This window comes from Anas acuta, chromosome 6, assembly GCF_963932015.1.
Source record: "Anas acuta chromosome 6, bAnaAcu1.1, whole genome shotgun sequence".
Classification (NCBI taxonomy): domain Eukaryota; kingdom Metazoa; phylum Chordata; class Aves; order Anseriformes; family Anatidae; genus Anas; species Anas acuta.
This window is the reverse complement of record NC_088984.1, coordinates 7642170-7661674: the sequence shown is the minus strand read 5'-3', so window position 1 is coordinate 7661674 and position 19505 is coordinate 7642170. Positions and strand designations below refer to the sequence as shown.

At 65.9% G+C, this 19505-nt stretch overlaps 1 protein-coding gene and 1 non-coding gene across 2 annotated transcripts; both read right to left on the bottom strand.

The window, feature by feature from the left end:
• Window positions 1-6686: 6686 nt before the first annotated feature.
• On the bottom strand, window positions 6687-18605 carry WNT10A (Wnt family member 10A). Its single transcript, XM_068687230.1, has 4 exons — window positions 17857-18605; window positions 15440-15702; window positions 10079-10455; window positions 6687-7474 (listed from the first exon to the last, which is right to left on the bottom strand). The coding sequence occupies exons 1-4, from the start codon at window positions 17913-17915 to the stop codon at window positions 7007-7009; spliced, it is 1167 nt and encodes a 388-aa protein (XP_068543331.1). The 5' UTR covers window positions 17916-18605; the 3' UTR covers window positions 6687-7006.
• On the bottom strand, window positions 9430-9502 carry TRNAV-GAC (transfer RNA valine (anticodon GAC)). Its single transcript has one exon. It is a non-coding gene; the product is annotated as a tRNA-Val (tRNA).
• Window positions 18606-19505: the final 900 nt, after the last annotated feature.

Genomic DNA, 19505 nt, shown 5'->3' with positions numbered 1-19505 from the left:
CACTGGCCGTGCGGTGGTCCAGTCCCACTCATGGACAAGCAGCTGGAGACTTTGGCTTATTTCCTCGTTCTCTAATTGGGTCAGCCCTTCAGGGTGCCCCAGGGATATGCCCCCCTGCCTGTGACAAGCATGCTGTCCATGGTGGCCAGGCTCACTGCAAGCAGCCGACGGAGACAAGTTACCAGGGATTGCCACTTCCACTTCTCCATTCTTGTGCTGCCTTGCACGGCTCCAGCTTTCTGCCCCTAGCGCAGCAGCTCCCTTGGCAGCTCATTCAAGCAGAGATGCGAAGGCTGGAGGGACCCGGCGAGGCCACCCAGCCCAGCCCAGCACCCTCCACCTCAGGCCAGGCCCCGTTGCGCCCCATTTTCCGGGGAGAAAAGGGGCATTCCCCCCCGCCAGGCCCGTGTGTTACGTGCAGAGTGTGATGGAGCAGCGGGTCACGGGCGGGGGGAGCTCGCCATCCACCCGGAGTGGGAGGGCGCACGGGGAAGAGCCTCCTCTCCTCTCCTCTCCTCCGGAGCACCGCCGCCCAGGCTTGACGAGGCGTGTGCTCCCGCGCCACCCGTACACGCCTTGGGTGCCTCCAACCGCCTGGGACAGGTATTCATGGTCCGGCGGAGCGTGCCCTATCATGCCTTCATGCCACGGCGCTCTGCAAGCGCCTCCCCTCCCTGCAGCTGCAGCCGTGCCGGAGCATTCCTCTGGGGAGGGCTGGCTGCTGCCGGCCACCCCCTGCACCCCGGGCGCTGCGCTCTTCCCTGCCGTGGCACCCCGCAGTGGACAGAGGTGGCCGGTTTCTCCTCCGAGCTGCTGGCTGGCACGAGGAGCAGCTCCTGGCGGCGATGTCAGGGTGTCACCCGTGCAGGTGTGTGGAGCACCCCGGGACGGCTGTGCCCCTGCTTTCATGTGCGTGTGGCTGAGGGTGGTGTGAGCCTCTGCAGAGGGCGTGGAGCCCAGCTGGGCACGCGAAGCAGGAGCGAGGATAGCAAGGAGGGTGCGTTATGGCTGGGCAGGACCTTGGTCCCCCAAGGAGAATCCCTTTCCTTGCTGAGGGAAGGATTTTGGAGGAAGCCGGGGTACTTCCCAAGGTACCCAAACAGATGGGGTTGTGGGGATCTCCGTGGAGGGACAATGCCCATGGGGATGAAATCACCAAACCCCATGAGAACCTTTGGAAGGGGAAGGTCCTATGGGGAATTAAATTCCCCCCGGGGCTCAGGTGCTGCCAAGCACCCATCTTTTGTCCTGAAGGAGCGCAGAGGCGGGAGGGCCAAGGCAGCTTCTGGTGCTGCTCAAGCTCAGCCGGGGTCACTTCCATCCGAGCCCACCACGCTCAAACGGGTGCACAGGAGAGGGTTGGCACAGGCAAACTTGAGAACAGGGGAAGGGAGAGGTGTGGGGGAGCCCCATGGGAACCAGCTCTGCTGCCCCCGATGCCCCAGACTGAAGGAGAGAGCCCAGCATCTCCGCGGAGACATCCCTGCAGTGCTGGGCGAGTGCTGTCCAAAAGCAACGTCCCTTTGTGTGGGCAAGAGCCCCGCTCCAGCGGCCTGAGTTGGGCACAGAGAACAGAGGTATCCCAAATCACGAGTCTCTTGGAAAGGCTGCTTCAACTCCTCTCGTGGCATGGGCTCCTGGGTTGGTTTTGAGCAGTAACACCAGCGACCCGGTGACCCAGCAGGATGGGTGCCAAGTCCTGCTTCATCCCTGGTGCCCAGCGCCAAGCCTGGGGAGCAGGGGGTGCCATTCAGCACTGGAAGCAGGGGACAAGGAGAGGCACAGGGCACACGAAGCCCCCCGCTCCCCATATCCATGCCCTGAGGGGGTGCCCTATGGGACCAGCACGACGTTGCCGTGAGCAATGTCTGGTCCGGGCTCATCCCGACCCTCGCACATGTGGGTAACCACCTTGGAGCAATGCCCGTCGGGGTCATACCCCTTCCCCTTCCCCGCTGCTCCCCGGGGCAGGAGGCAGCGTGCCTGCGGCTGGCCCTGGCCCTGGCGGGGTGTGCGCCGGGGTGCCCCCGGACCCCGCATGCGCCGGGCTTCGCAGGCGATGGTTAAGTCATGTGTTTTGTGTTGGGCTTCTCCCCCTCCTGGAAAGTCCCTGTGCGGAGCGGTGGGGCTGAGCCGACCGCACACAGCTGCGGGCCACCACATGAGAGGAGCCAGCTCCCCGGGGATTACAGAGCCCCGGGAGCCGTGGGGAGGAGGCAGGAGCACCCGCGCCGTCGCCCTTTCATCTCTCCCCTGCCTCGCTCCCCCTTTCATGTCTGCCTCGCTGGCCACGCTCTCTTTTCCTCCGCCGCCTTTGCTCTCTTTGCACTTGGCCTCTTTTCCCTGCCTTCCCCCCACCCCTTCCCCGCTGCACCTGGCTGTGCTGGCTGCCTCTGCGCCTCTCCTGTGTGTCCCCCCCCCAGGACCCTGCGCTTTCATCCCCCGGCCGCAGCCGCCTGCTCCCACCTCCCCTGCTCTGGCTGCCTGCCCCTCGCCGGCTGTGCCCCTCTGTGATCTCCCTCCCCATCCCCAAACCTCCCGTTGCTTTGGTGGGAAGGAGGGGGTGGCACAGGCCAAGTCCCCTCTGGAGTTCTCCCTTCTCCATCCAAAGAGCTTCCCTCCCTTTCTCCCATCCTTTCCCTTGTCCCCACCAGGCTGCCTCTAGGGCTGTGTGTGTCCCAGGCACCCCCTTGCCCCACCTGCCACACGGAAGGAGTGCACTGGGGGTGATGGGGGACCCCGATGTCCCTCCCTGTCCCTGGAACCCACCTTCTTCTTCTTCAGCCCCAGATGGAGACCAAGCGAGGGCACCCTTCCTGCAGCAGCCGGTGCCGGGCACTCCTTGCCCAACCAAGGAAAGTCTTTGGTCAAGAGATAAGGGAAAGAAGCCGGTGTCCTATTCTCTTGGCTCACAGACCCGTGCCCGGGACTGCTGTGCGCTCCCCAAAAGTCCTGGGGAGCTTCTGGTGTCACCCAGGGGCCCAGGGGGCTGTGTGTGGGACCGAGCGCATTTGGCTCCAAACCTACCCAAAAACACTGTGGAGGAGTCCCACCTCGAACAGGTGACATGATGCTGAGCGCCTTGCCCTTGAGACCATGGGCACCCCGAGGAGCCCTGGTGCCCCCCGCCTGCCCGGCTGGGACCTCAGCCCCCTAATTTTGGGCTGTGAAGGTGCGTGGCAGCGCCGTGCCCCAGGCCACCCAGCCGAGCCGTGGTGCCTTGGAGGCTGAAGTCCTCCCGGGCAGCAGGGGCAGCACGGATAGAGAGCAGCCTGCATGTCCGCTCACTCAACGAGCCCGACACGGCGGTGGCTGCAGATTAAGGCCACTTTTTGTAGGGCAATGCCACCAGGATGCTGTGCCAGGGGCCGGCGGGCAGGACCCTGGAGGGGTGAGCACAGGGCTGGGCTCCCGAGCCAGCTGCTGCCTCCCTGTAGGTACTCTGCCTTGCCAAGCAGGTCAGTTAGGGCCAAACTTTTTTTTTTTTCCTATTTTTTTTTTTTCAGGGGGTTGCACGGGCGCCGGTGCCAACACGACATGTTGGGGCTGAACTCCAGGAAAGCCTCGGAGCAGCGCCGTGCCGCTCAGGTTGCAGCACGGTGCCGGGCGGGCTCTGGGGAAGGGGCTCATGGCACGGCCACCTGCCTCCCAACACAAGCAGGGGCAGCGTGGGGGCACGCTGCCCACCCCAAGGCCATTTGGGGTCTGCCCAGTAGCCCAGCAGCTAGAAATTGCTCTCTGGTGGCTTCCCGGAGGGCAATGTCAAGAGCCTGGCGCGCTCCGGGTGCCACCAGTGGCAGCGCTGCCAGCGGGTGCTGGTGGCCGTGCCCGTGTCAGCCCAGCGTGGGGACAGGATGGGACAAGGGGGGGACAGGGAACCGTTCCCTCGTGGCTTTGCTTCACGGCTCTGCTGGGAGCAGGAATGGAATTTGGATGGGGCTGGGCGTTCCCGGGTAGCGATTCCCCCGGGCAGGATCTGGCTCCGATGACTGTTCTGCGCGGGGAATAAATACCAGAGGAGTTACTCACGGCTCACTGGGGCATGATGTAGCAACTCCTCGCTGGTTCCCCCCACCCTCCAGCCAAAGTTCCTCCTGTGATCTCCTGGGGAAAGTCCCAGCCCCCCCGTTTTCCCCCCCTGCCACCCCCAGAGACCTTCCCCACCCTTGCTGGAGCTTTCCAGAAGCAGGAGACGAGCTGGGGCTTTGGAGAGCCGGGAGAAAGGACCGGAGCGACCTGCCACACCGGAGGGCATCCACTGCCCCCCGGCTCTTCCACGCCGTGCCTGCCGATGGGCACAGGGCCCGGGCTGAGATAGCATCGGCTATCCCGGGGTATCCGCACCTGGGCAGCCACGCAGCCGGCTTCAGCCCTGGCAGAGGCACGGGGGTGAGCGCACCGGTGCTCAGGGCTCCCTCCTGCCCTTTCGGCGGTCACACCAAGGTCAGGTTTCCCCATCGCTCTCCCCAGCCGCACGGGCGAGGAGTTGCATCTGCTCTCAGTTTGTTGGAGGGAGCCGGGGAGCTCTCCTGCTGCTGGGGCTTCAAAGTTTGGGGAAAGCACCAGGCTTTGCACGGCTCTGCCAGAGCCACGCAGCCGATGGTCCCTCTGCAGGGACCCCCGGGGTGGAGGGACCTCCCAAATGCTTCATGGCACTGGGGGAAATTCCATCTGTCCTTGCCAGCATGGGCCCTCTGCCATCTTTGGAAGCCTTCACCGCCCTTTTTGTGCATGTGAAAGAAATGTCCATTTATTTATTTATTTATTTTAGGTTGGGAGCTTCCTTATTAATTTGCATTTGAGGACAAATGGGAGAGCCTTGGAAAAATTTGGTCTCCTCTGGAGGAAACCACCTCAGCCATCTACCGAAGCTCATCTACTCTGGCGCTCATCCCTCAGTCTTGGGCAAAGTGCCTCCAATTTTCCCATTTCAGCAGCATCTCTGTGCAGTGCAGAGGGACCGTGGACCAGGAGGCGCAAGGCTGGAGCAGCCCAGTCCCCCCAAATGTGAGAAAATGGGATATTTTGGTGGGACTGGGGCCAATGCCACCTGTGGGCTGGGAGTGAAGCATCAGACATCACCCCTTTCCCCTGAGCTTTGCCAGGACACACAGGGCATTTCTTTTCCAGGGAAGGAGGGGAGATTTGGGATGCAGGGAGCCCCGTCCTGCCTCTCAGCTCCATGTGGAGAGGAGGTGTCCTGCAGGCTCCTGGTGTGCTGGATAGGATGGGTGCTCGGGGGCTGGTTACCAGTTAGCAAAGCGCAGGGACACTGTCTGCAACCACAGGCTCTCTCTGCTGCCTTGCCTGCGGCTCGCAGACACTCAGCAAGGGAAGCCGCAGAGCGGATCCCGAATATTGGTTTGTGCTGGGAGCCAGCTGGCCCCACCAGCAGAGGAGCTGCGGCGAGCAGGCAGCCCGTGCCTTGGAGCACCCCGAGCACGCTGCCTGCAGACCCCCGGAAAGGAGGGTTTGGAGAGGGCAGCCACACCTGAGAGGGTCTCCAGGAGCTCCCACACTTACCTCCATCACCTCCACCACCCTCCTTTGCTCCCGAGCCCCCAAAACGCAGCCAGCTCCGGGGCAAGGACCTCATCCAGCCAGTCCCTCCTCCAGGGGCAAAGCCAGCCTGGGCACCATCACGTCTGGGATGGCAAGGACAGGCACCGTCCCACCCAAGGACACGGAGCTGGGCTGTCCTGGCGTGCTGTGGCAGTGCCACCACTGCTGTCCCACAGCCTGGGGACAGCGGCTGCATGGGTGCCCACAGGAGCGTTATGAAACAAGGGTGCAGGGCTCCTCCCCGCTGCACCTGGGCCACTTGCTTCCTCCCAGCCTGCTGTTTTCCTCCTCGATTTGTGTTTTGCTTTTTTGTTTTCTTTTTTTTTTTTTTTTAATTCTTCACTTGTTCTGTTATATTTTTGCATAGCCCCGAGGGGCACGAAGCTGTGGGAGGAGCGGGGAGGTTATCAGCCGGCAGATACCAGCGCCGTGATTCACTGCAGGTCCCCGCGGGCTGCCACAGCCGGGTGGGTGCCCCCTCTGCCACCAGCACGGGGCTCAAATGCCACCAGGGAGGGACAAATTCATCCCCTAGCACCTGGCCCAGCCTGGTTGCCTGCTCCTCTCCCTGCTCCCTGCCCCGAGCATCTCTCCAGCGGCGCAGGGGGCAGCGGCACAGCCAGAGGCATGGGGCCAAACGCAGGGATCCCCGTGGGCTGGAGCGGGTGCAGGGTGTGCTTGGCCTCCTGCCCGTCCCCAGACAGCTGCCAGGGCTGTCACTTTGGGATGAAGGTCACTATGGGGTGAAGGTTTTGCGCACCGGGGTGGGCAGCCCAGAGGGTCCCCAAGAGCAGGGCGCTGTGCCCCTAAACACCCAGCGCTGTCTCCAATCCACTTTTATTCACAATCAGGAAATAACTTACCATACAATAACACAGGCACGCACAGCACAGCCCGGGCACCCTCCCCTCCGGCCACGACAGCACCCCCCTGCACTACAGCTCCGTCCTGGTGAGCTCCAGCTGGGGGGTGCTGAGCCCCCGATGGATGCCCAGCCTCCATCCCCACCCCACCGGGAGCGCAACGTGGCCGGAGGAACCTGCGCACGGTGCCGGTGCGTCCCCCCACCCTCCCACCCCGTGCCCCGCTGTCCCCACCCCACCCCACCCCGTCCCACCGGGTGCCCCCCCAGTGCCCACCCTGCGCCCCCCGCGCGGTGCTGGTGTCGGCGCTCTGTACAGCGTGGCCGTGCGCTCCCGGGGCCGTCAGCCCCGGTGCCTCGGTGCGGGGCCGGGCGGGCACCCTCCCCGGGTGACAAGAAGCCCCCACCCACCCCGGGTGACGACAAAGTGCTGGTTTCGGAGGGCCGGGCCGCCCTCGTGCTGAGCATCTCCTCTCCGGCTCCGGAGCGGAGGGAAGCGGCCGCCGCGGCTCCATCACCCCCCCAGCGCCGGTCCCCGGGGCGGGCGCGCTTTGTCCCTGGCACCCCGGGGCGGGCGGGGGGCTACTTGCAGACGCTGACCCACTCGGTGATGCGGCACTCCTCGCAGGCCACGAAGCAGCACCAGTGGAACTTGCAGTTGCAGCGCTCGCTGCGGGTCTGCCGCAGGATGTTGTGCCCGCGGCCGCAGCACAGGCTCTCGCAGTTGTCCATGCCCGGGCTGGTCTTGTTGCACAGGCGCCCTTGGGTGCCCAAGGAGTCCAGGGCCGGCTCCCTCTCGCAGAAATCGGGCGATTTCTCGAAGTAGACCAGCTCGCTGATGCCGGCGCGGCGGCGGTGCCGAGCGTGGCCCGGCTCCAGCTGCCCCGCGTTGCGGTTGTGGGGCCGGATGAGGGTGGCCCCGTAGAAGCGGTCCTTGAGCAGGGACCCCACGAGGCGGAACTCGGGGGTCACCTGCCAGCAGGTCTTCAGCTGGCAGCTCCCCGAGGTGCCGTGGCACTTGCATTTCCTCCTCATGTTGTCCATCACCACCTGGGCGGGGAGGGGAAGGCAAAGGGGTTAGCAGGGAGGATGCGGTGTCTGGGTGATGGAGAGGGGGACGTGGAGCTCCCTGTGTATGGGCCATGTGGGATCACCACGGCACACCAGGAGGTGAATTTCAAGCAGGAACTGGAGATGCTTGCGGTCCCAGCTCGTGGTTTTGGGAGGCTGCAGCAGGGCCATCGCCACACGTCCGCCCCCGCGAGGGACGGCGCTGTGGTTGGGAGTGTGGCCAACGAAGGGACGAGAGGGACCACGGTGGTTATGCCAGGAGGAGGGGACGGTGCTGGCATCCAGGGCAGGTGCTGAAGGGCCACCCAAAAATACAAGGGATGCTGCTTTGGCCGCACCAAGGCAAAGAGCTCAAGCCCAGCGACCTCCAGGGGCACAGAGCAGCCTCAGAGGGTTGGTGCCACTTGGTGCCACCCTCTGCTCTGACCCCACAGGGGGGGCTGCCTGGCTTGGGGACCGAGCATCTCCTCCGAGCCGTGCCTGAGAGCAGCAAGGAAGGCAGCAGGCCTGTCCCCCATCCTCCCCCTCCGCACCCCTTTGCCCGAGAGTAACAACGTAATAAGGGAAATTAGCCCCAAATTACAGAGCGCGGAGAGATTGAAGGCAGCAGGCGCTTTGAAGCGCGTTGCCACCAGCTTTGTGGTGGTTGGGAGACAATTTCCTGCCCGGCCCCAGCCTCAGCGAGCAGGGACAGGGATTCCCCATGGGACTGCCTGCCCCCAGCCCCACTCACTCGCGTGGGCTCCAGCAGACCCCCTCCCACGGAGACCCCCGGACCCCTCGGGGTGCCTCAGCTGGGCTGAGGCTGGCGCAGAGCAGCCCAGACGTGCCAATGCAATCCCAGGCTGGTGCCCCCCGGGGGCTGGGGGACACGCAGCCCCACGTGAGGTTTCATCCCGTGATGTCCCTGCCGGCCTCCTGGCTTCGTGCCTGTCACAGGTCCCCTGTTCTCACCCCTCCCTGGTTGGGGGCAATGCAAGAAGCGCCTTGTTTTGGTAGGGGTGGGTATTTTTTGCCGCTTGTTTGCTTGTTTTTGAGTAAATCTCCCCGTTGCTAAGCACTTATGTTAATGAAGGCAGGTCAGGGAAACACGCCTGGAGCTCGGGGCACCCGGCAGAGAGGTCTGGGCTGGGCTGGAGTTTGGCTTTCATCCTGCTGAGAGCCCTGTCTCCTGCCGGGAACAGCCTCCACCTCGCAGGTAATGAGCTGCCTGTCCTCCCTGCCGTGCCCTGGGCGTGCCGGTGGGGAACACCGGCTGCCTGGCATCGGGATCCCATCTTCTGCTGCCTCCCCTCCCAGGCCTGGACCAAGGGAAATCCACATCGAGTGCCGCAAGGTCCCCGCTGGGACGGAGGGGACGGGATGCTGGTGTCCCCATCACCCAGCGTGGAACAGCCGAGCCGTCACAGCACCGGGCATCCCAAATCCCTGCGCCGCAGCATCCCTGCCCGTGGGCAGCCTCTTCTCCATCCTGCTTGGGGGGCAAGACCCCACCAGGCCCTGGAGTGCCTTCGCCAGCACCTCTCCTTGCACACCCCTGCCCAGCCAGGTCCTTCTCCCATCTCACAGACACCCGGGTTCGGCACATGCCTGAACTCGCTGGTGCTTTCTTTCACACATTCCCAGCTCCTCCCAGACACGCTCATAAGAGCTTTATCGTAGCCCTTTGTTGTGAGGGTAATGGGTAGTTCCAGGCTCCCTGCCTTTCATCCTCTTGCTCTCTGATCTGGCGGGCGAGGAGGGCTCGCAAAGCCTCCCGCGTGCGTGCTGGGGTCTTGAGTTTGCATGGGAAGCCTCACGCTGAGGGGGGGTGTGAGCTTTTTTTTCCTTGCCCCCGTGGCTTCCTGCGCAAAGGCCAGGCAGCGAGATGCCCACGAGGATGCTGCTGTGCTGTGCATCCCCTCCCCGGCTTCGGAGCTGGATTTAAAAGGGCATGTTTCTGCCTGGTTTCGAACCAGGGACCTTCCGCGTGTCAGGCGAACGTGATAACCACTACACTACAGAAACCTGCGTCCCTGGGCCACCAGGGCTGGCTTTCAGTGGGTTTGTCACCTCCCCGGGCACTGCGGGGTCCGAGCTGGGAGCCAGGCACGCGTCGGCCCTACAAACATGCAGGGTACCCTCGGGGGGCACGTGGACCTCGGGGAGGATGCTCGGGGCTTGCCCCTGGTAGAGGAGAAGCGCACAGAGCTGCTGCACCTGCTCCTTTCCGGGGAGAGCAGATCCTAAAGGCGCTGCGTGGTGCCATCCCCCATCTCTGGGGTTTCCCTTGGCGTCGTGCACCCGGGAACAGCAAGCACCGTGCTGCTGGGGTCCCCCCTGCACCTGCTGGCAGCGCGGCCGGGCAGGGGAGCGCAGCCAGCTTCTGGTCCCCTCCTGCTTTTAAACACCACTTCCCAGACAGGGAGCTACTAATTAGCACCTTTAACGAGACCTGACATCATGAGAACGGAGGGGAGGCAGCTCTGCTCGCCTCAGGCACTTGTGCCACCCCAGCACCACCCCCTGCATCCTCCCGTGTGTGTCCCAGGGATGCCATCCCCACCGGTGTCCCCGTGTCCCCCTCCCCGTGGTGCCACTCACCTGCCGCCCCACGCGGTTGTTGTGCAGCCTCATGCGCGAGTGGATGTCCCGGTAGGTTTCCCGGGAGTCGAGGAAATCCTTGGAAAACTTCTCCCCATAGTCCACGTCGGGGCTGCACCCCCCCCACTCCCAGGAGTCCTGGAGGCCGGGGGTCTCGGCGGGCATGTGCTCCATGTGCACGCCGTGCACCATGCCCTTGCCGCGGTTCATGGCCTCCAGCTGGAGCCGGTGCAGCTTGCGGCGAAAAGCCTCCTCGTCGCCCCGCCGCTTCTGGTCGCAGCCGCAAGCCTGCAGCTTGCCCAGGGCGCAGGCGTTGGAGACGGCGTGCACCACGCCGGCCGCCGCGATGGCATAGGCGAAGGCGCTTTCCCGGAAACCTGTGGGGAAGGAGAAAGAGGGGGCTCAGGCCGGGCTCCTGCTGTGTCTGGACCATGAACAAAACCTCTCCGGGTGCCCTGAGTGCCGTTGCCAAGCAGGGCACAGCGCTGCACCAGGTGCCAGCCCTGCCCGGTGCTGGATGCAGACGGCAGGACCGTCACCTGCGCTCGCAGCGCCCTGTGGAGATGTCACCGCGGCGTCTGGGGCTGGTGGGAGAGGCAGTTATCACCTTCCATCCCATCTGAGCTCCCCAGGGCATAAAAAGAAGAAAGGAAGGAAGGAAGGAAGGAAGGAAGGAAGGAAGGAAGGAAGGAAGGAAGGAAGGAAGGAAGGAAGGAAGGAAGGAAGCACATTGGCTGAGGAATATTTCTGCGAAGGAACAGATCCCACACCGCTGGGAAGCACAGAGTGGGTGCAGGCGTCCTCCCCAAAAGGGTGGCTGTGCCAACAGCACTGCCCAGACAGCAGCAGGCAGGATTTGTCCCTGGCTGAGGCGGGCAGCAGCGCTCCCCACCAGCTGTGGGTCCCCACGCACAGCACCAGGACCCCAAATCGTGGCCCCGGGGCGTGCGGCACTGCCCGTCCTGCCCTATCCATCTGCGCCAGTCCCCGAGCCCCGAGCCCTGAGCCCTGCTGCTTCCTGCTGAAACCTCCTGTAAATGCGATACGACGCTGGAAAAATTGCACATCCCCGACCGCACCGTGGGCTGCCAGGGCCGGCAGCTGGTTGTCGTTAAGCGCCGGGGAGCGAGGACACCCGCCAGTGCCATTAGCAGCCAGTGGGGCGGATGGGGACAGGGACGGGTCCTGTGGGGCTGCGGGCAGGGGCTGCTTGAGGGCTGCGCAGGGACACAGCCTCCCCTACCTGGGACCTTCTCTTTTCGGTGTTGTTTTAATGCTAATTATTATTTTCCTTCCTGCTGGTGCCAGGCCAGGCGGGGAGCCCCCAGCACGCTTCGTTTCGCTGCGCCCTGACCGGCCCAGGAGCAAGGAAGGAGGGAGGGACAGACTTTCTGCGCTGCCTTCCCACGTGAATAAATAAACAGATGGGCTTTGCAAGCCCCTCTCCCTCCTTTGGACAAAAAGACCTTGGACAGCCCTGGGGTTGCTGAAGATTCGGGAGGTTTTGGGGGGCTTTTCCCAGCGAAGGCTCCCCGGCGGGCGCGCTTGGCGCAGGCGATGCTCGGCAGCACGCATGTCTCCTCCGTGGTTCCCTGCCGCCTGCTGAGCCAACGCTATGATCTTATTAAAGGGAAACGAAACGCATCTCGGAAACCTGCATTTAAAGCCCTGCTGCTCTTTTGTGTGCTAATTTGACACTGGTGCGTTTAAAAAATTAACGAGGCGCTGCTTAAAAGCAACCGGGAGCCTCTCCCAGCTTCCCCTCGGTGTCGGACAAGCTTGCTCCGAGCCTGTCTCTTCCAATGCACAAGTTGAACAACATTTTTCACTGGGCAGGTAATGGGGCAGCTGGTGCGCACGCTGTGCAGCCTCCCCGGGGGTGGCAACACACCCACGGCACGATCAGCCCCCGCTCCCCATCCCTGGCCGGGGAGCATCTCCACATCCAGCCAGGGAAGCTCTCGACGCACGGCAGCAGCTTGTCTTTATTATAAGGACCTCATCTTACCAGCCTGCGCCACCTCCCTGCAAGCTTCCCCAAGAAGCAGAGCCCCAATCTGGGAATTTCATCCCTCGGGCATGCAGTGCAGGATGGAGAACGAGCCCCCGGCACCCCTAAACCCCCTGCATCACCCTATCAGCTCTGCATCCCCTGGACCAGCCTCCAGGCTGCCTCCTCGCCTGGCACGGGCAGCTCTCAGCCCCGTTGCTCGGTGTCCCCGGCTGCTCCCCCAGCCCATGCCCAGGGATGGCAGGAGCAAAATCTTCCACGCTCTCCTCTCCAGCCCTGCCTTTCCGTTAGCCTCTTTCTCACCCATTTCCCCAGCCTAACTAATAATTTCCCATGCGGCATCTCCTTAAAATCCCTCCTGGAGCCCAGACAGAAGCTGTACCCCACCCAGGGTGTCTAGCAAGCCCGTCTCCTTGCTGGTGAGGAGACCAAGTTGGGAACCCCTTGTGGCCAAGGTGGCTGCAGTTGACAACCCTGGGCATCGCGGTCTCGGCAAGGGTGGGATGTTCCAGGAGCCTCAGCCAAGCACGGTGAGCATCAGCTGCTCCCCGAGCCCTTTGGAGAGAGGGACCAGCTGCCCAAGGCTCCTAAGGCCTTGGTGGTGATGCCCGAGTCACCAGGTCCCTTTGGAGAGTACAGAAGAGCTGCAGGAGATGCGAGAAGGGCTGTGGGAAGTATCCTGCTCTGCACTCTTGCTGTCTGGTCCAGGGGCACCGTAGGGTACCCCGGGGATGCCCAGGGTGGCTGCCAGGCCCCCGTCCCCGCTGGCTGGCGAGGCGGAGGAGCGCTTCTCCCGCGAGAGCCAGCCGGTCCCGACACGCCGCCTCTCCCCCAGCCCCGCTCCCTCCCCTCCCCTCGCCCTAATTAAACTGCAGGTGAACCTGCCAGGCTCTGGCCCCGCGCCAGGCACTAAACGGCTCCCTGCAGATCGCGACTTGCCCTCCCTGCGCCTCCCGAGCGTGCCGGGGACAGCCTGGAGCCCTCGCTGCGAGCACGCGGCTCCCCGTCCGCCCACGGCGCTGCGGGCCGGGAGCTGGAGCTGCTCCTCGGGCTGCGGGGAGCTGGGCTCAGCCCTGCGCCTCCGGGGATGCTGCCCGCTCCCCGAGGCCACCGCTTTGTGCCCGTGCACCCGGGGGGCACGGCCAGGGGCTGCGGGCACCCGCAGGGCTGCAGCTGAGCACCCGTGGCACCTGTGTGCGCGCGCGCGTGCGTGTGCGCTTCGGGGCCAGGTGGGCAAAGCCCGCAGCTCGCCTGGGGGCACCGAAAATCCCTGCCAGGATCCCAGCTGCAGCTGTGCTGGGCTGGGAGCTGCGGTCTGCGGGCGCCAGAGCTTGGCTGGGGCTCTGCAGAGCTGGGTGCCGGGGTCCTGTGCTCGGCAGCATCCCTCGGGATGGCCCTAACAGCACCTGGCACCCGGCCCTGCCGGCCTCCAGGGAGTTCCCCCCCTCCTCGCCAGGTTTTGGCCAGGTCCCCACAGACCCACAGCACCCGGGAGGCTTTCTGAGGAGGGCACAGGCTGGCAAACCTCACCCTGCCTCCAAATGCTGCAGGAGGAACCGGAGGGATGCTGCGCTCCAGGACAGCCCAGCCACAGATAAACGGGGTTGGGATGAGCCATGGGCACAGGGACCTTCTGCACCCCACAACACCCCTCAGGGCTGCACCCCGCAGCAGCACACCCCATCACGGGTCCACTTGCAAGTGCAGGGCCAGGACAAGGGCTCAGCACCCCTTTGCCACCCGCAGTGGGTTTTGGGCACGCAGCCAGGCACGGTCCTGCACAGCCAACTCCTGACAGCCCCTGGATACCAGGGGAACCCACAGCACCGCTCCATCCCTTTCCATCCACCCCTGGAACCCATCAGCATCCCTCTCCCCAGCTCTTCTGCCCAGAAACCCCCTTCAGACTCCCATCAGGTCCTGCTTGGAGCCTCCCTGCTCCTCCCTGGCTCCCCAGGGCTTGCATCGAGCTGGGATGCTGCCACCTCGCTGGGGGAGACGTGTGGGGTGCGGGGGGACGGGGCGGAGGTGGGAGCCGAGCGGAGCAGGGAGAGAAGGAGGGAGGGAGAGATGGAGGGAGGGAGAAAGCAGCTACAAATAATTTAAAGTGAGGTTCACGCACGGCTGAACTGATGGCAGAAGAAGTGGGAAAAGGAATGAAAGATTAAAGGGGTCTGTCACTTCGGGTTACAAAGCATGATCCTGCCAGCACGCCGCGTTCCCAGGCACGCCAAGGATGGGGCAGGAGACCCGGACCTCGGGGACCAGATGCATCAGCGCGTGCGGCACGGAGCCTGCACCCCTCGCTTCGCCTCTCCTCCCAGCTGCATCCCTGCTCTAATGGCCCCCCTCTTCAAGTACAGAGAGGGGGACATCCCCACGGTGCCCGGCGCCCTGGGGCTGAGGACCTTGGGGCAGCTCCTTCCCCGCTGGGCTTTGCACCCCGCTGCTGCTGGAGCATCTCGCCCAGCCTGGGGGGACCCCCGAGGGGGCACCTCGCCCGGCTCTGGGGGTGGCTTGAGACAGCGAGCCGGTGTCTCCCGCTGCCCGAGGAGACTGGAAGCGAAGCGTGCTCCTCAGAGAGCTGGAAATACCATGATGCTTATCAGGGCTGACGGTCCCCACCCTCCCTGCCAGGCCCTACGCTCGGTGCTGCTCGCGGAGGCACCGGCGCTGCCCTCCTCCGGGCACCTGCCTGCAGGCAGCATCCCCTGCCCCCCTGCCCTGGATGTGAGGGGCTTCCCGGCACCCACAGGCTGCTGCGTGCCCTCTCCAGCCATCTCTCTACCCTGCCCGTGCATCCCTTCAGAGGACTGACACCTGCTTGCCAGCACGAAGGCAGGACAGCAGGGCGATGTGCTCACAGACCTACAGCCCGTTGTGCTTCTGCTCGCCGCGATGCGCTCAGACACCATCCCCAAAATCCAGCACCAGAGCAGGAAGGAGCCAGGATGCGCAGTGCATCCACCAAACCGAACCCCAGAGCACGGCACACACCCTCACACCCACCCCAAGGTGCCCCCTAAGGCTCCCCATGGCACCACCAGCCTACAGCACGCGGGGGGAAGATTTGGGAAAGTGGTGGGACCTAGGAGGAGTCTCAGGAGAAGCTGGGCATGGGCACGTAGCTCAGGACAAGGGCCAAAAAAAAGGCGCATGGGGAAGAGCCCAATTTGCTGCTGCTCGGTCTGGCAGATCCTAAGGGTTTTAGGATCCAGCTCTTTCTGCCTTCAGCCATGGGGATGCTGAGGACCTGTCCCGGTGCCCTGCTCCAGGAAGGAGCTGTGCCCGATTTGGGCCCCCGAGAGCGGAGTCTGGGCAGAGGAGGAGGAAGACGAGGGGTGCCTTACCTCTGCTGAAGATGATGCTCTCGTAGGGGATCTTGTTCTTGGTCTCGAGGCTGGAGCAGTTCCAGCGCTGGTCCCGGAACTGGTGCTGGCACTCGTGGATGGCGATCTGGATGCCCTGGATGGCCGAGGCCGTCACGTCGGGGTGGCGCACGCACACCTCCAGCTGCCGCCGCGTCAGCCCCGGCAGCGTCAGGCACACCGTGTTGGCGTTCAGCACCGGCTCCGACGGCAGCTTCAGGCCCAGGATCTCATTGGAGCAGGAGCTTTGGGGGGAAAAGGGAAAGCTGTGAGCCCAGCAGATGCTGCAGAGGCTGGGAAACCCTCGGGCTCCATCCCTGCTGCCGCCAGATCTGTGTCTCCTGGAGGAGAGAGGGAGGAAGCAGAGGGACCATCCCTTTCCCAGCAGCTCAGCTGGGAATTTCGGAGCTCAGCACCCTGCTGAACGCTCCCGAGCTGGTGCTGTCACCGCCAGGAGCAGGAGCACAGAGGCTGGCAGGGGGATGGGGGCAAGAGGAGGCTCCTTTTTTGGGTACGGGGTCCTTATCCAAGCAGAGGTGCTGTCTGGGGAGAAGGGAGGTGGATGGAGCATGGGGAGATGGAGAAAGCACGTCCAGGGACATGGCTGGAGGTAGGAGAGGTGCAGGCAGGACAAGCAGACGTGAGGAGCTCGCTCAGGACAGCTCCATCCCTGCGGAAAGCTCTCCCCGGGCAGGGCTCCCTCTTCCCCAGGAGCTGGGTGCCCGCAGGAGCAGGGGCGCAGGAGCCCTTCGAGGCTCGATCAGGGAAGGGAGGCTCGGAGGAGGATGCTGCTGGAGGAGGGACTGCAGCTCCCTGGGGTTGCAGCCAGGCCCCGGGGAGAAGGATTGCTCCCGCTCTGCGCCCCCAGCTCCTGCCAGCCTGCTGCAGGGACATGGAGAGAGGCAGCTCAGGGGACAGGGGCTGCCTCGGAGCCCTGGAGGGAGGGCTCAGCCCCAGCATCCCCGCTGAATTACAGCTGGCTGGGGGGGGAAGGAGCTGTCAGCGTCACGCTGCTGCCGTCTCCAGCTCCCCAAGTGCCTCCATACCCATCCCACCACTGCCATGGGGCGAGCTGCCACAGCGCGAATCCACGGGGACTGCGACGGGGGGGGACGGAGAAGAAGAAGGGCAGAGGGGGGGCACAACCCTCCAAAGCCCCTGCATGCAAGGGGGACCCTCTGCTCCTCGCCCCGAGCCCTGGCTGCCAGCAGATGGGCAGCAGCCCTGCAGCCACCCCAAGGCCAGCACCCCGAGCGCTGCGGTGACCTCGTCCCCTGCCTGTCCTGAGCCACCCCCAGCGCCTGCCAGCTTCACCCAGCAGCATCCCGGGGGGGGAAACGGGGGGATAACGCGGTCGCTGTCCCCGTTGCACGGCAGGGAAACTGAGGCAGGGGCCCCCACCCAGGGCCCAGGGAGCAGAGGGCAGGTCCTGCTGCCTCTCGCTCCTCCCAGGGCTCAGGGGGGCCAGGGACCCTCACGGGGCTGTCACTGTCACTGTCACCGTCCCTAGGAGGACGCGGCGCTCCCCCCCCCCCCCAGCTCTCTCTCCCCCCCCCCCCTTGAAATCTGGATTTAAACTTGATTTCACGGTGACAAGCCCCCGGGTCACAGGCTGCAGCGGCTGCCGCTTTAATTAATACAAGTCCCAACGTTAACAAATTATATTTAAAGGGGCTGGAGGGAGGGGGAAGGGCGGGGGGACCCCCACCCCCCCCACCCCCCTTTTCTCAGCACCACGGTTAACCCCTGGCTGCCCGCAGCGCACAAGTTTCGGAGCAGGCAGAGGGGAGCTCCCAGTCACCCGGGGGAGATGGAGACAGCCGGGGGTGGTGAGTGAAGGAGGGGGGGGGCCGATTTTTGGAAACCAGGAGGCCCCCACCTGCCCCCCACACCTTTGCCTTCGGGCTCAGGGATGGGGGGATGCTGCTGGATCCCGGCTGCGAGGTCCCGGGGCTGGGGGCTGCGCTCTCCCCCCCCCGCCGGCGGCAGCGGCACCGGGCGCTGCCCCCCCATCCCCAGGCCTCCTCCGGGCACAGAGGGGAAACTGAGGCAGGCCGGGCCGCGCCGGGGTGGCTCCGGCCGGGGAGGAAAGCGCAAAGCTCCGCGGTTTGGGGAGCCGCGCATCCCGGCGGGGAAAAGAGGGGGGCGCAGCAACACTGGGGGGGGGACCACGGCGGCCCTGACAGCGCCCCGAGCGCGGGGAGCCGGCCGTGAGGGGCCACCGGGGGGTCGGGGGGGCCCGGGGGGAGCCGTGCCGGGGAGAGAGGGACCCCGCGGAGCCCCCCGGTGCGGGGCTGCGCGCAGCGGCTCCCCGGAGGAACGGGGCGCAGAGGGTTTGGGGGGCCGCGGGGCTGCGGGAGGTGGGGAGGTGGGGAAGGGGGGGGGGGCGCAGGTCCTACCTGGGTACCCAGAGGCTGAGCAGCAGCGAGCAGAGTCCGTGGGCCAGGGCCGGGCGCATCTTCGCTGGGGCAGCGGCTGTGCGGGCTGCGGGCGGGCGGGCGCCTTTGGGGCAGGGGCGGCGGGGCTCGGCGCTGCTCTCTGCCCGCTTTGTTTGTTGTGGGTTGTTTGCTTGTTTGTGTTTTCCCCTCTCCTCCCTCTCACTGGCTCCCTGCGCGCCGGGGCTCGGCTCGCCGGGGCGGCTCTGCCATCCTCCCGGGATGCCCCCCCCGCCGCCTCCCGCCGCCCCAGCGCCCGCCGAGGGCTGCGCGCCCCCCCCGGGCTCCCTGCCCTCCGCCGCCGCCTCGCCAAGCTCCGCGCCCCCCCGCCTCAGCCCCCCATGGCCGGACGGGCCGGGGGGCCGGGGGGGCCCTCGGCCCTCGGGGCGCGCTCCCCCGCCGCTCCCCAGGGCGCCCCGGGGCTCCGGGGCCGCGGCGGGCGTGGGCAGGGCGCCCGGGGGGTGTGTGGGGGGGGCCGGCCGGCCGAGGGGCGCTGCGGCTCCCGCGGGGCCCGCAGGCACATGGGGAGCCGCGGGCCCCCCGCCGCCCCCCGCCGGTGTCGCCGGGTGGCCGGCGGAGCGGGCAGGGTCGCGGCCGGAGCGCCCCGGGAGCGCTGGGCGCGGAGCGGCGGCGGCGGCGGCTCTGGCTGGGATCGCGCTGCGCCGAGCATTACTCAGCGCCCGGAGCCCGAGTCCCGACACGTCCAGACAGGAGCCCGCGGGGGAAGGACGGGGCAGAGGGTGGCAGCGGGGCGGGGAGGCGGCGTGTCGCACGCAGGCTGCCGGGGAGGGAGCGGCCGGGGGGGGCGAGCGGCGGGCGTGGGGAGCGGGCACGGGCGGCGGGGGAGCGCTGGGGAACCGGGCAGGGCGCGCGGAGTGGGAACGGAGGGCGTGGGGGGGGCGTGGGAGGGAGTAGGGGGCGCGGGGAGGGGGTGCGAGGGGAGGGGGGGGGCGTGGGGATGGAGCGCGGAGGGGGGCGAGTGGGCAGGGGGAGCGCGGAGCACGCGTGGAGTGGGGCGAGTGCGCACCGCGGGGCGGTGGGGAGCCGGGGTGCTGCGCGCAGCCTGGGGAGGGGGGGCGCACGGAGAGCTGGGGGGGGTACGGGGTGAGGGAGCGCGTGGAGAGCCCGGTTTTAGGGCGAGGGTATCGGCTGCGGGGGGAGCGTGCACGAGTGGGTGTGCAAAAAGTGCAGGTGAGTGCGCAGGGAGAGGGGGGGGTGTGTGGGGTGGAGGGTTGCATGTGGCTTTGGTGAGTAGGGGGGAGTGGGTGCGGCACGGGGGGTGCGCAACACGTGGGGGGGATGCGCAGGGCACGGGGGGAGTGTGCAGGGAAAGTGTGAGTGCACGGTGTGGGGGAGAGTCCACACGGAATGAGTGTGCACGGCACGGGGGGTGCGCAGTGTGCGTGGGGAGGGGGTGTGCACAGTGGGGTGTGTGGGGAGAAAGTGTGAGCAGTGGGGCTGCGCGTGCACCGAGTGTCAGGGGACAGCGGGGTGAGTGTGCACGGGGCTTGGGGTGAGCGTGCAAGGGGTGAGCGAGTGTGTAAGGAGCGTGCCTGGTGGGGAGTGTGCACAGGGCATGGGGAAAGTGGTCAGCGTGCACGGGACAGGTGAGT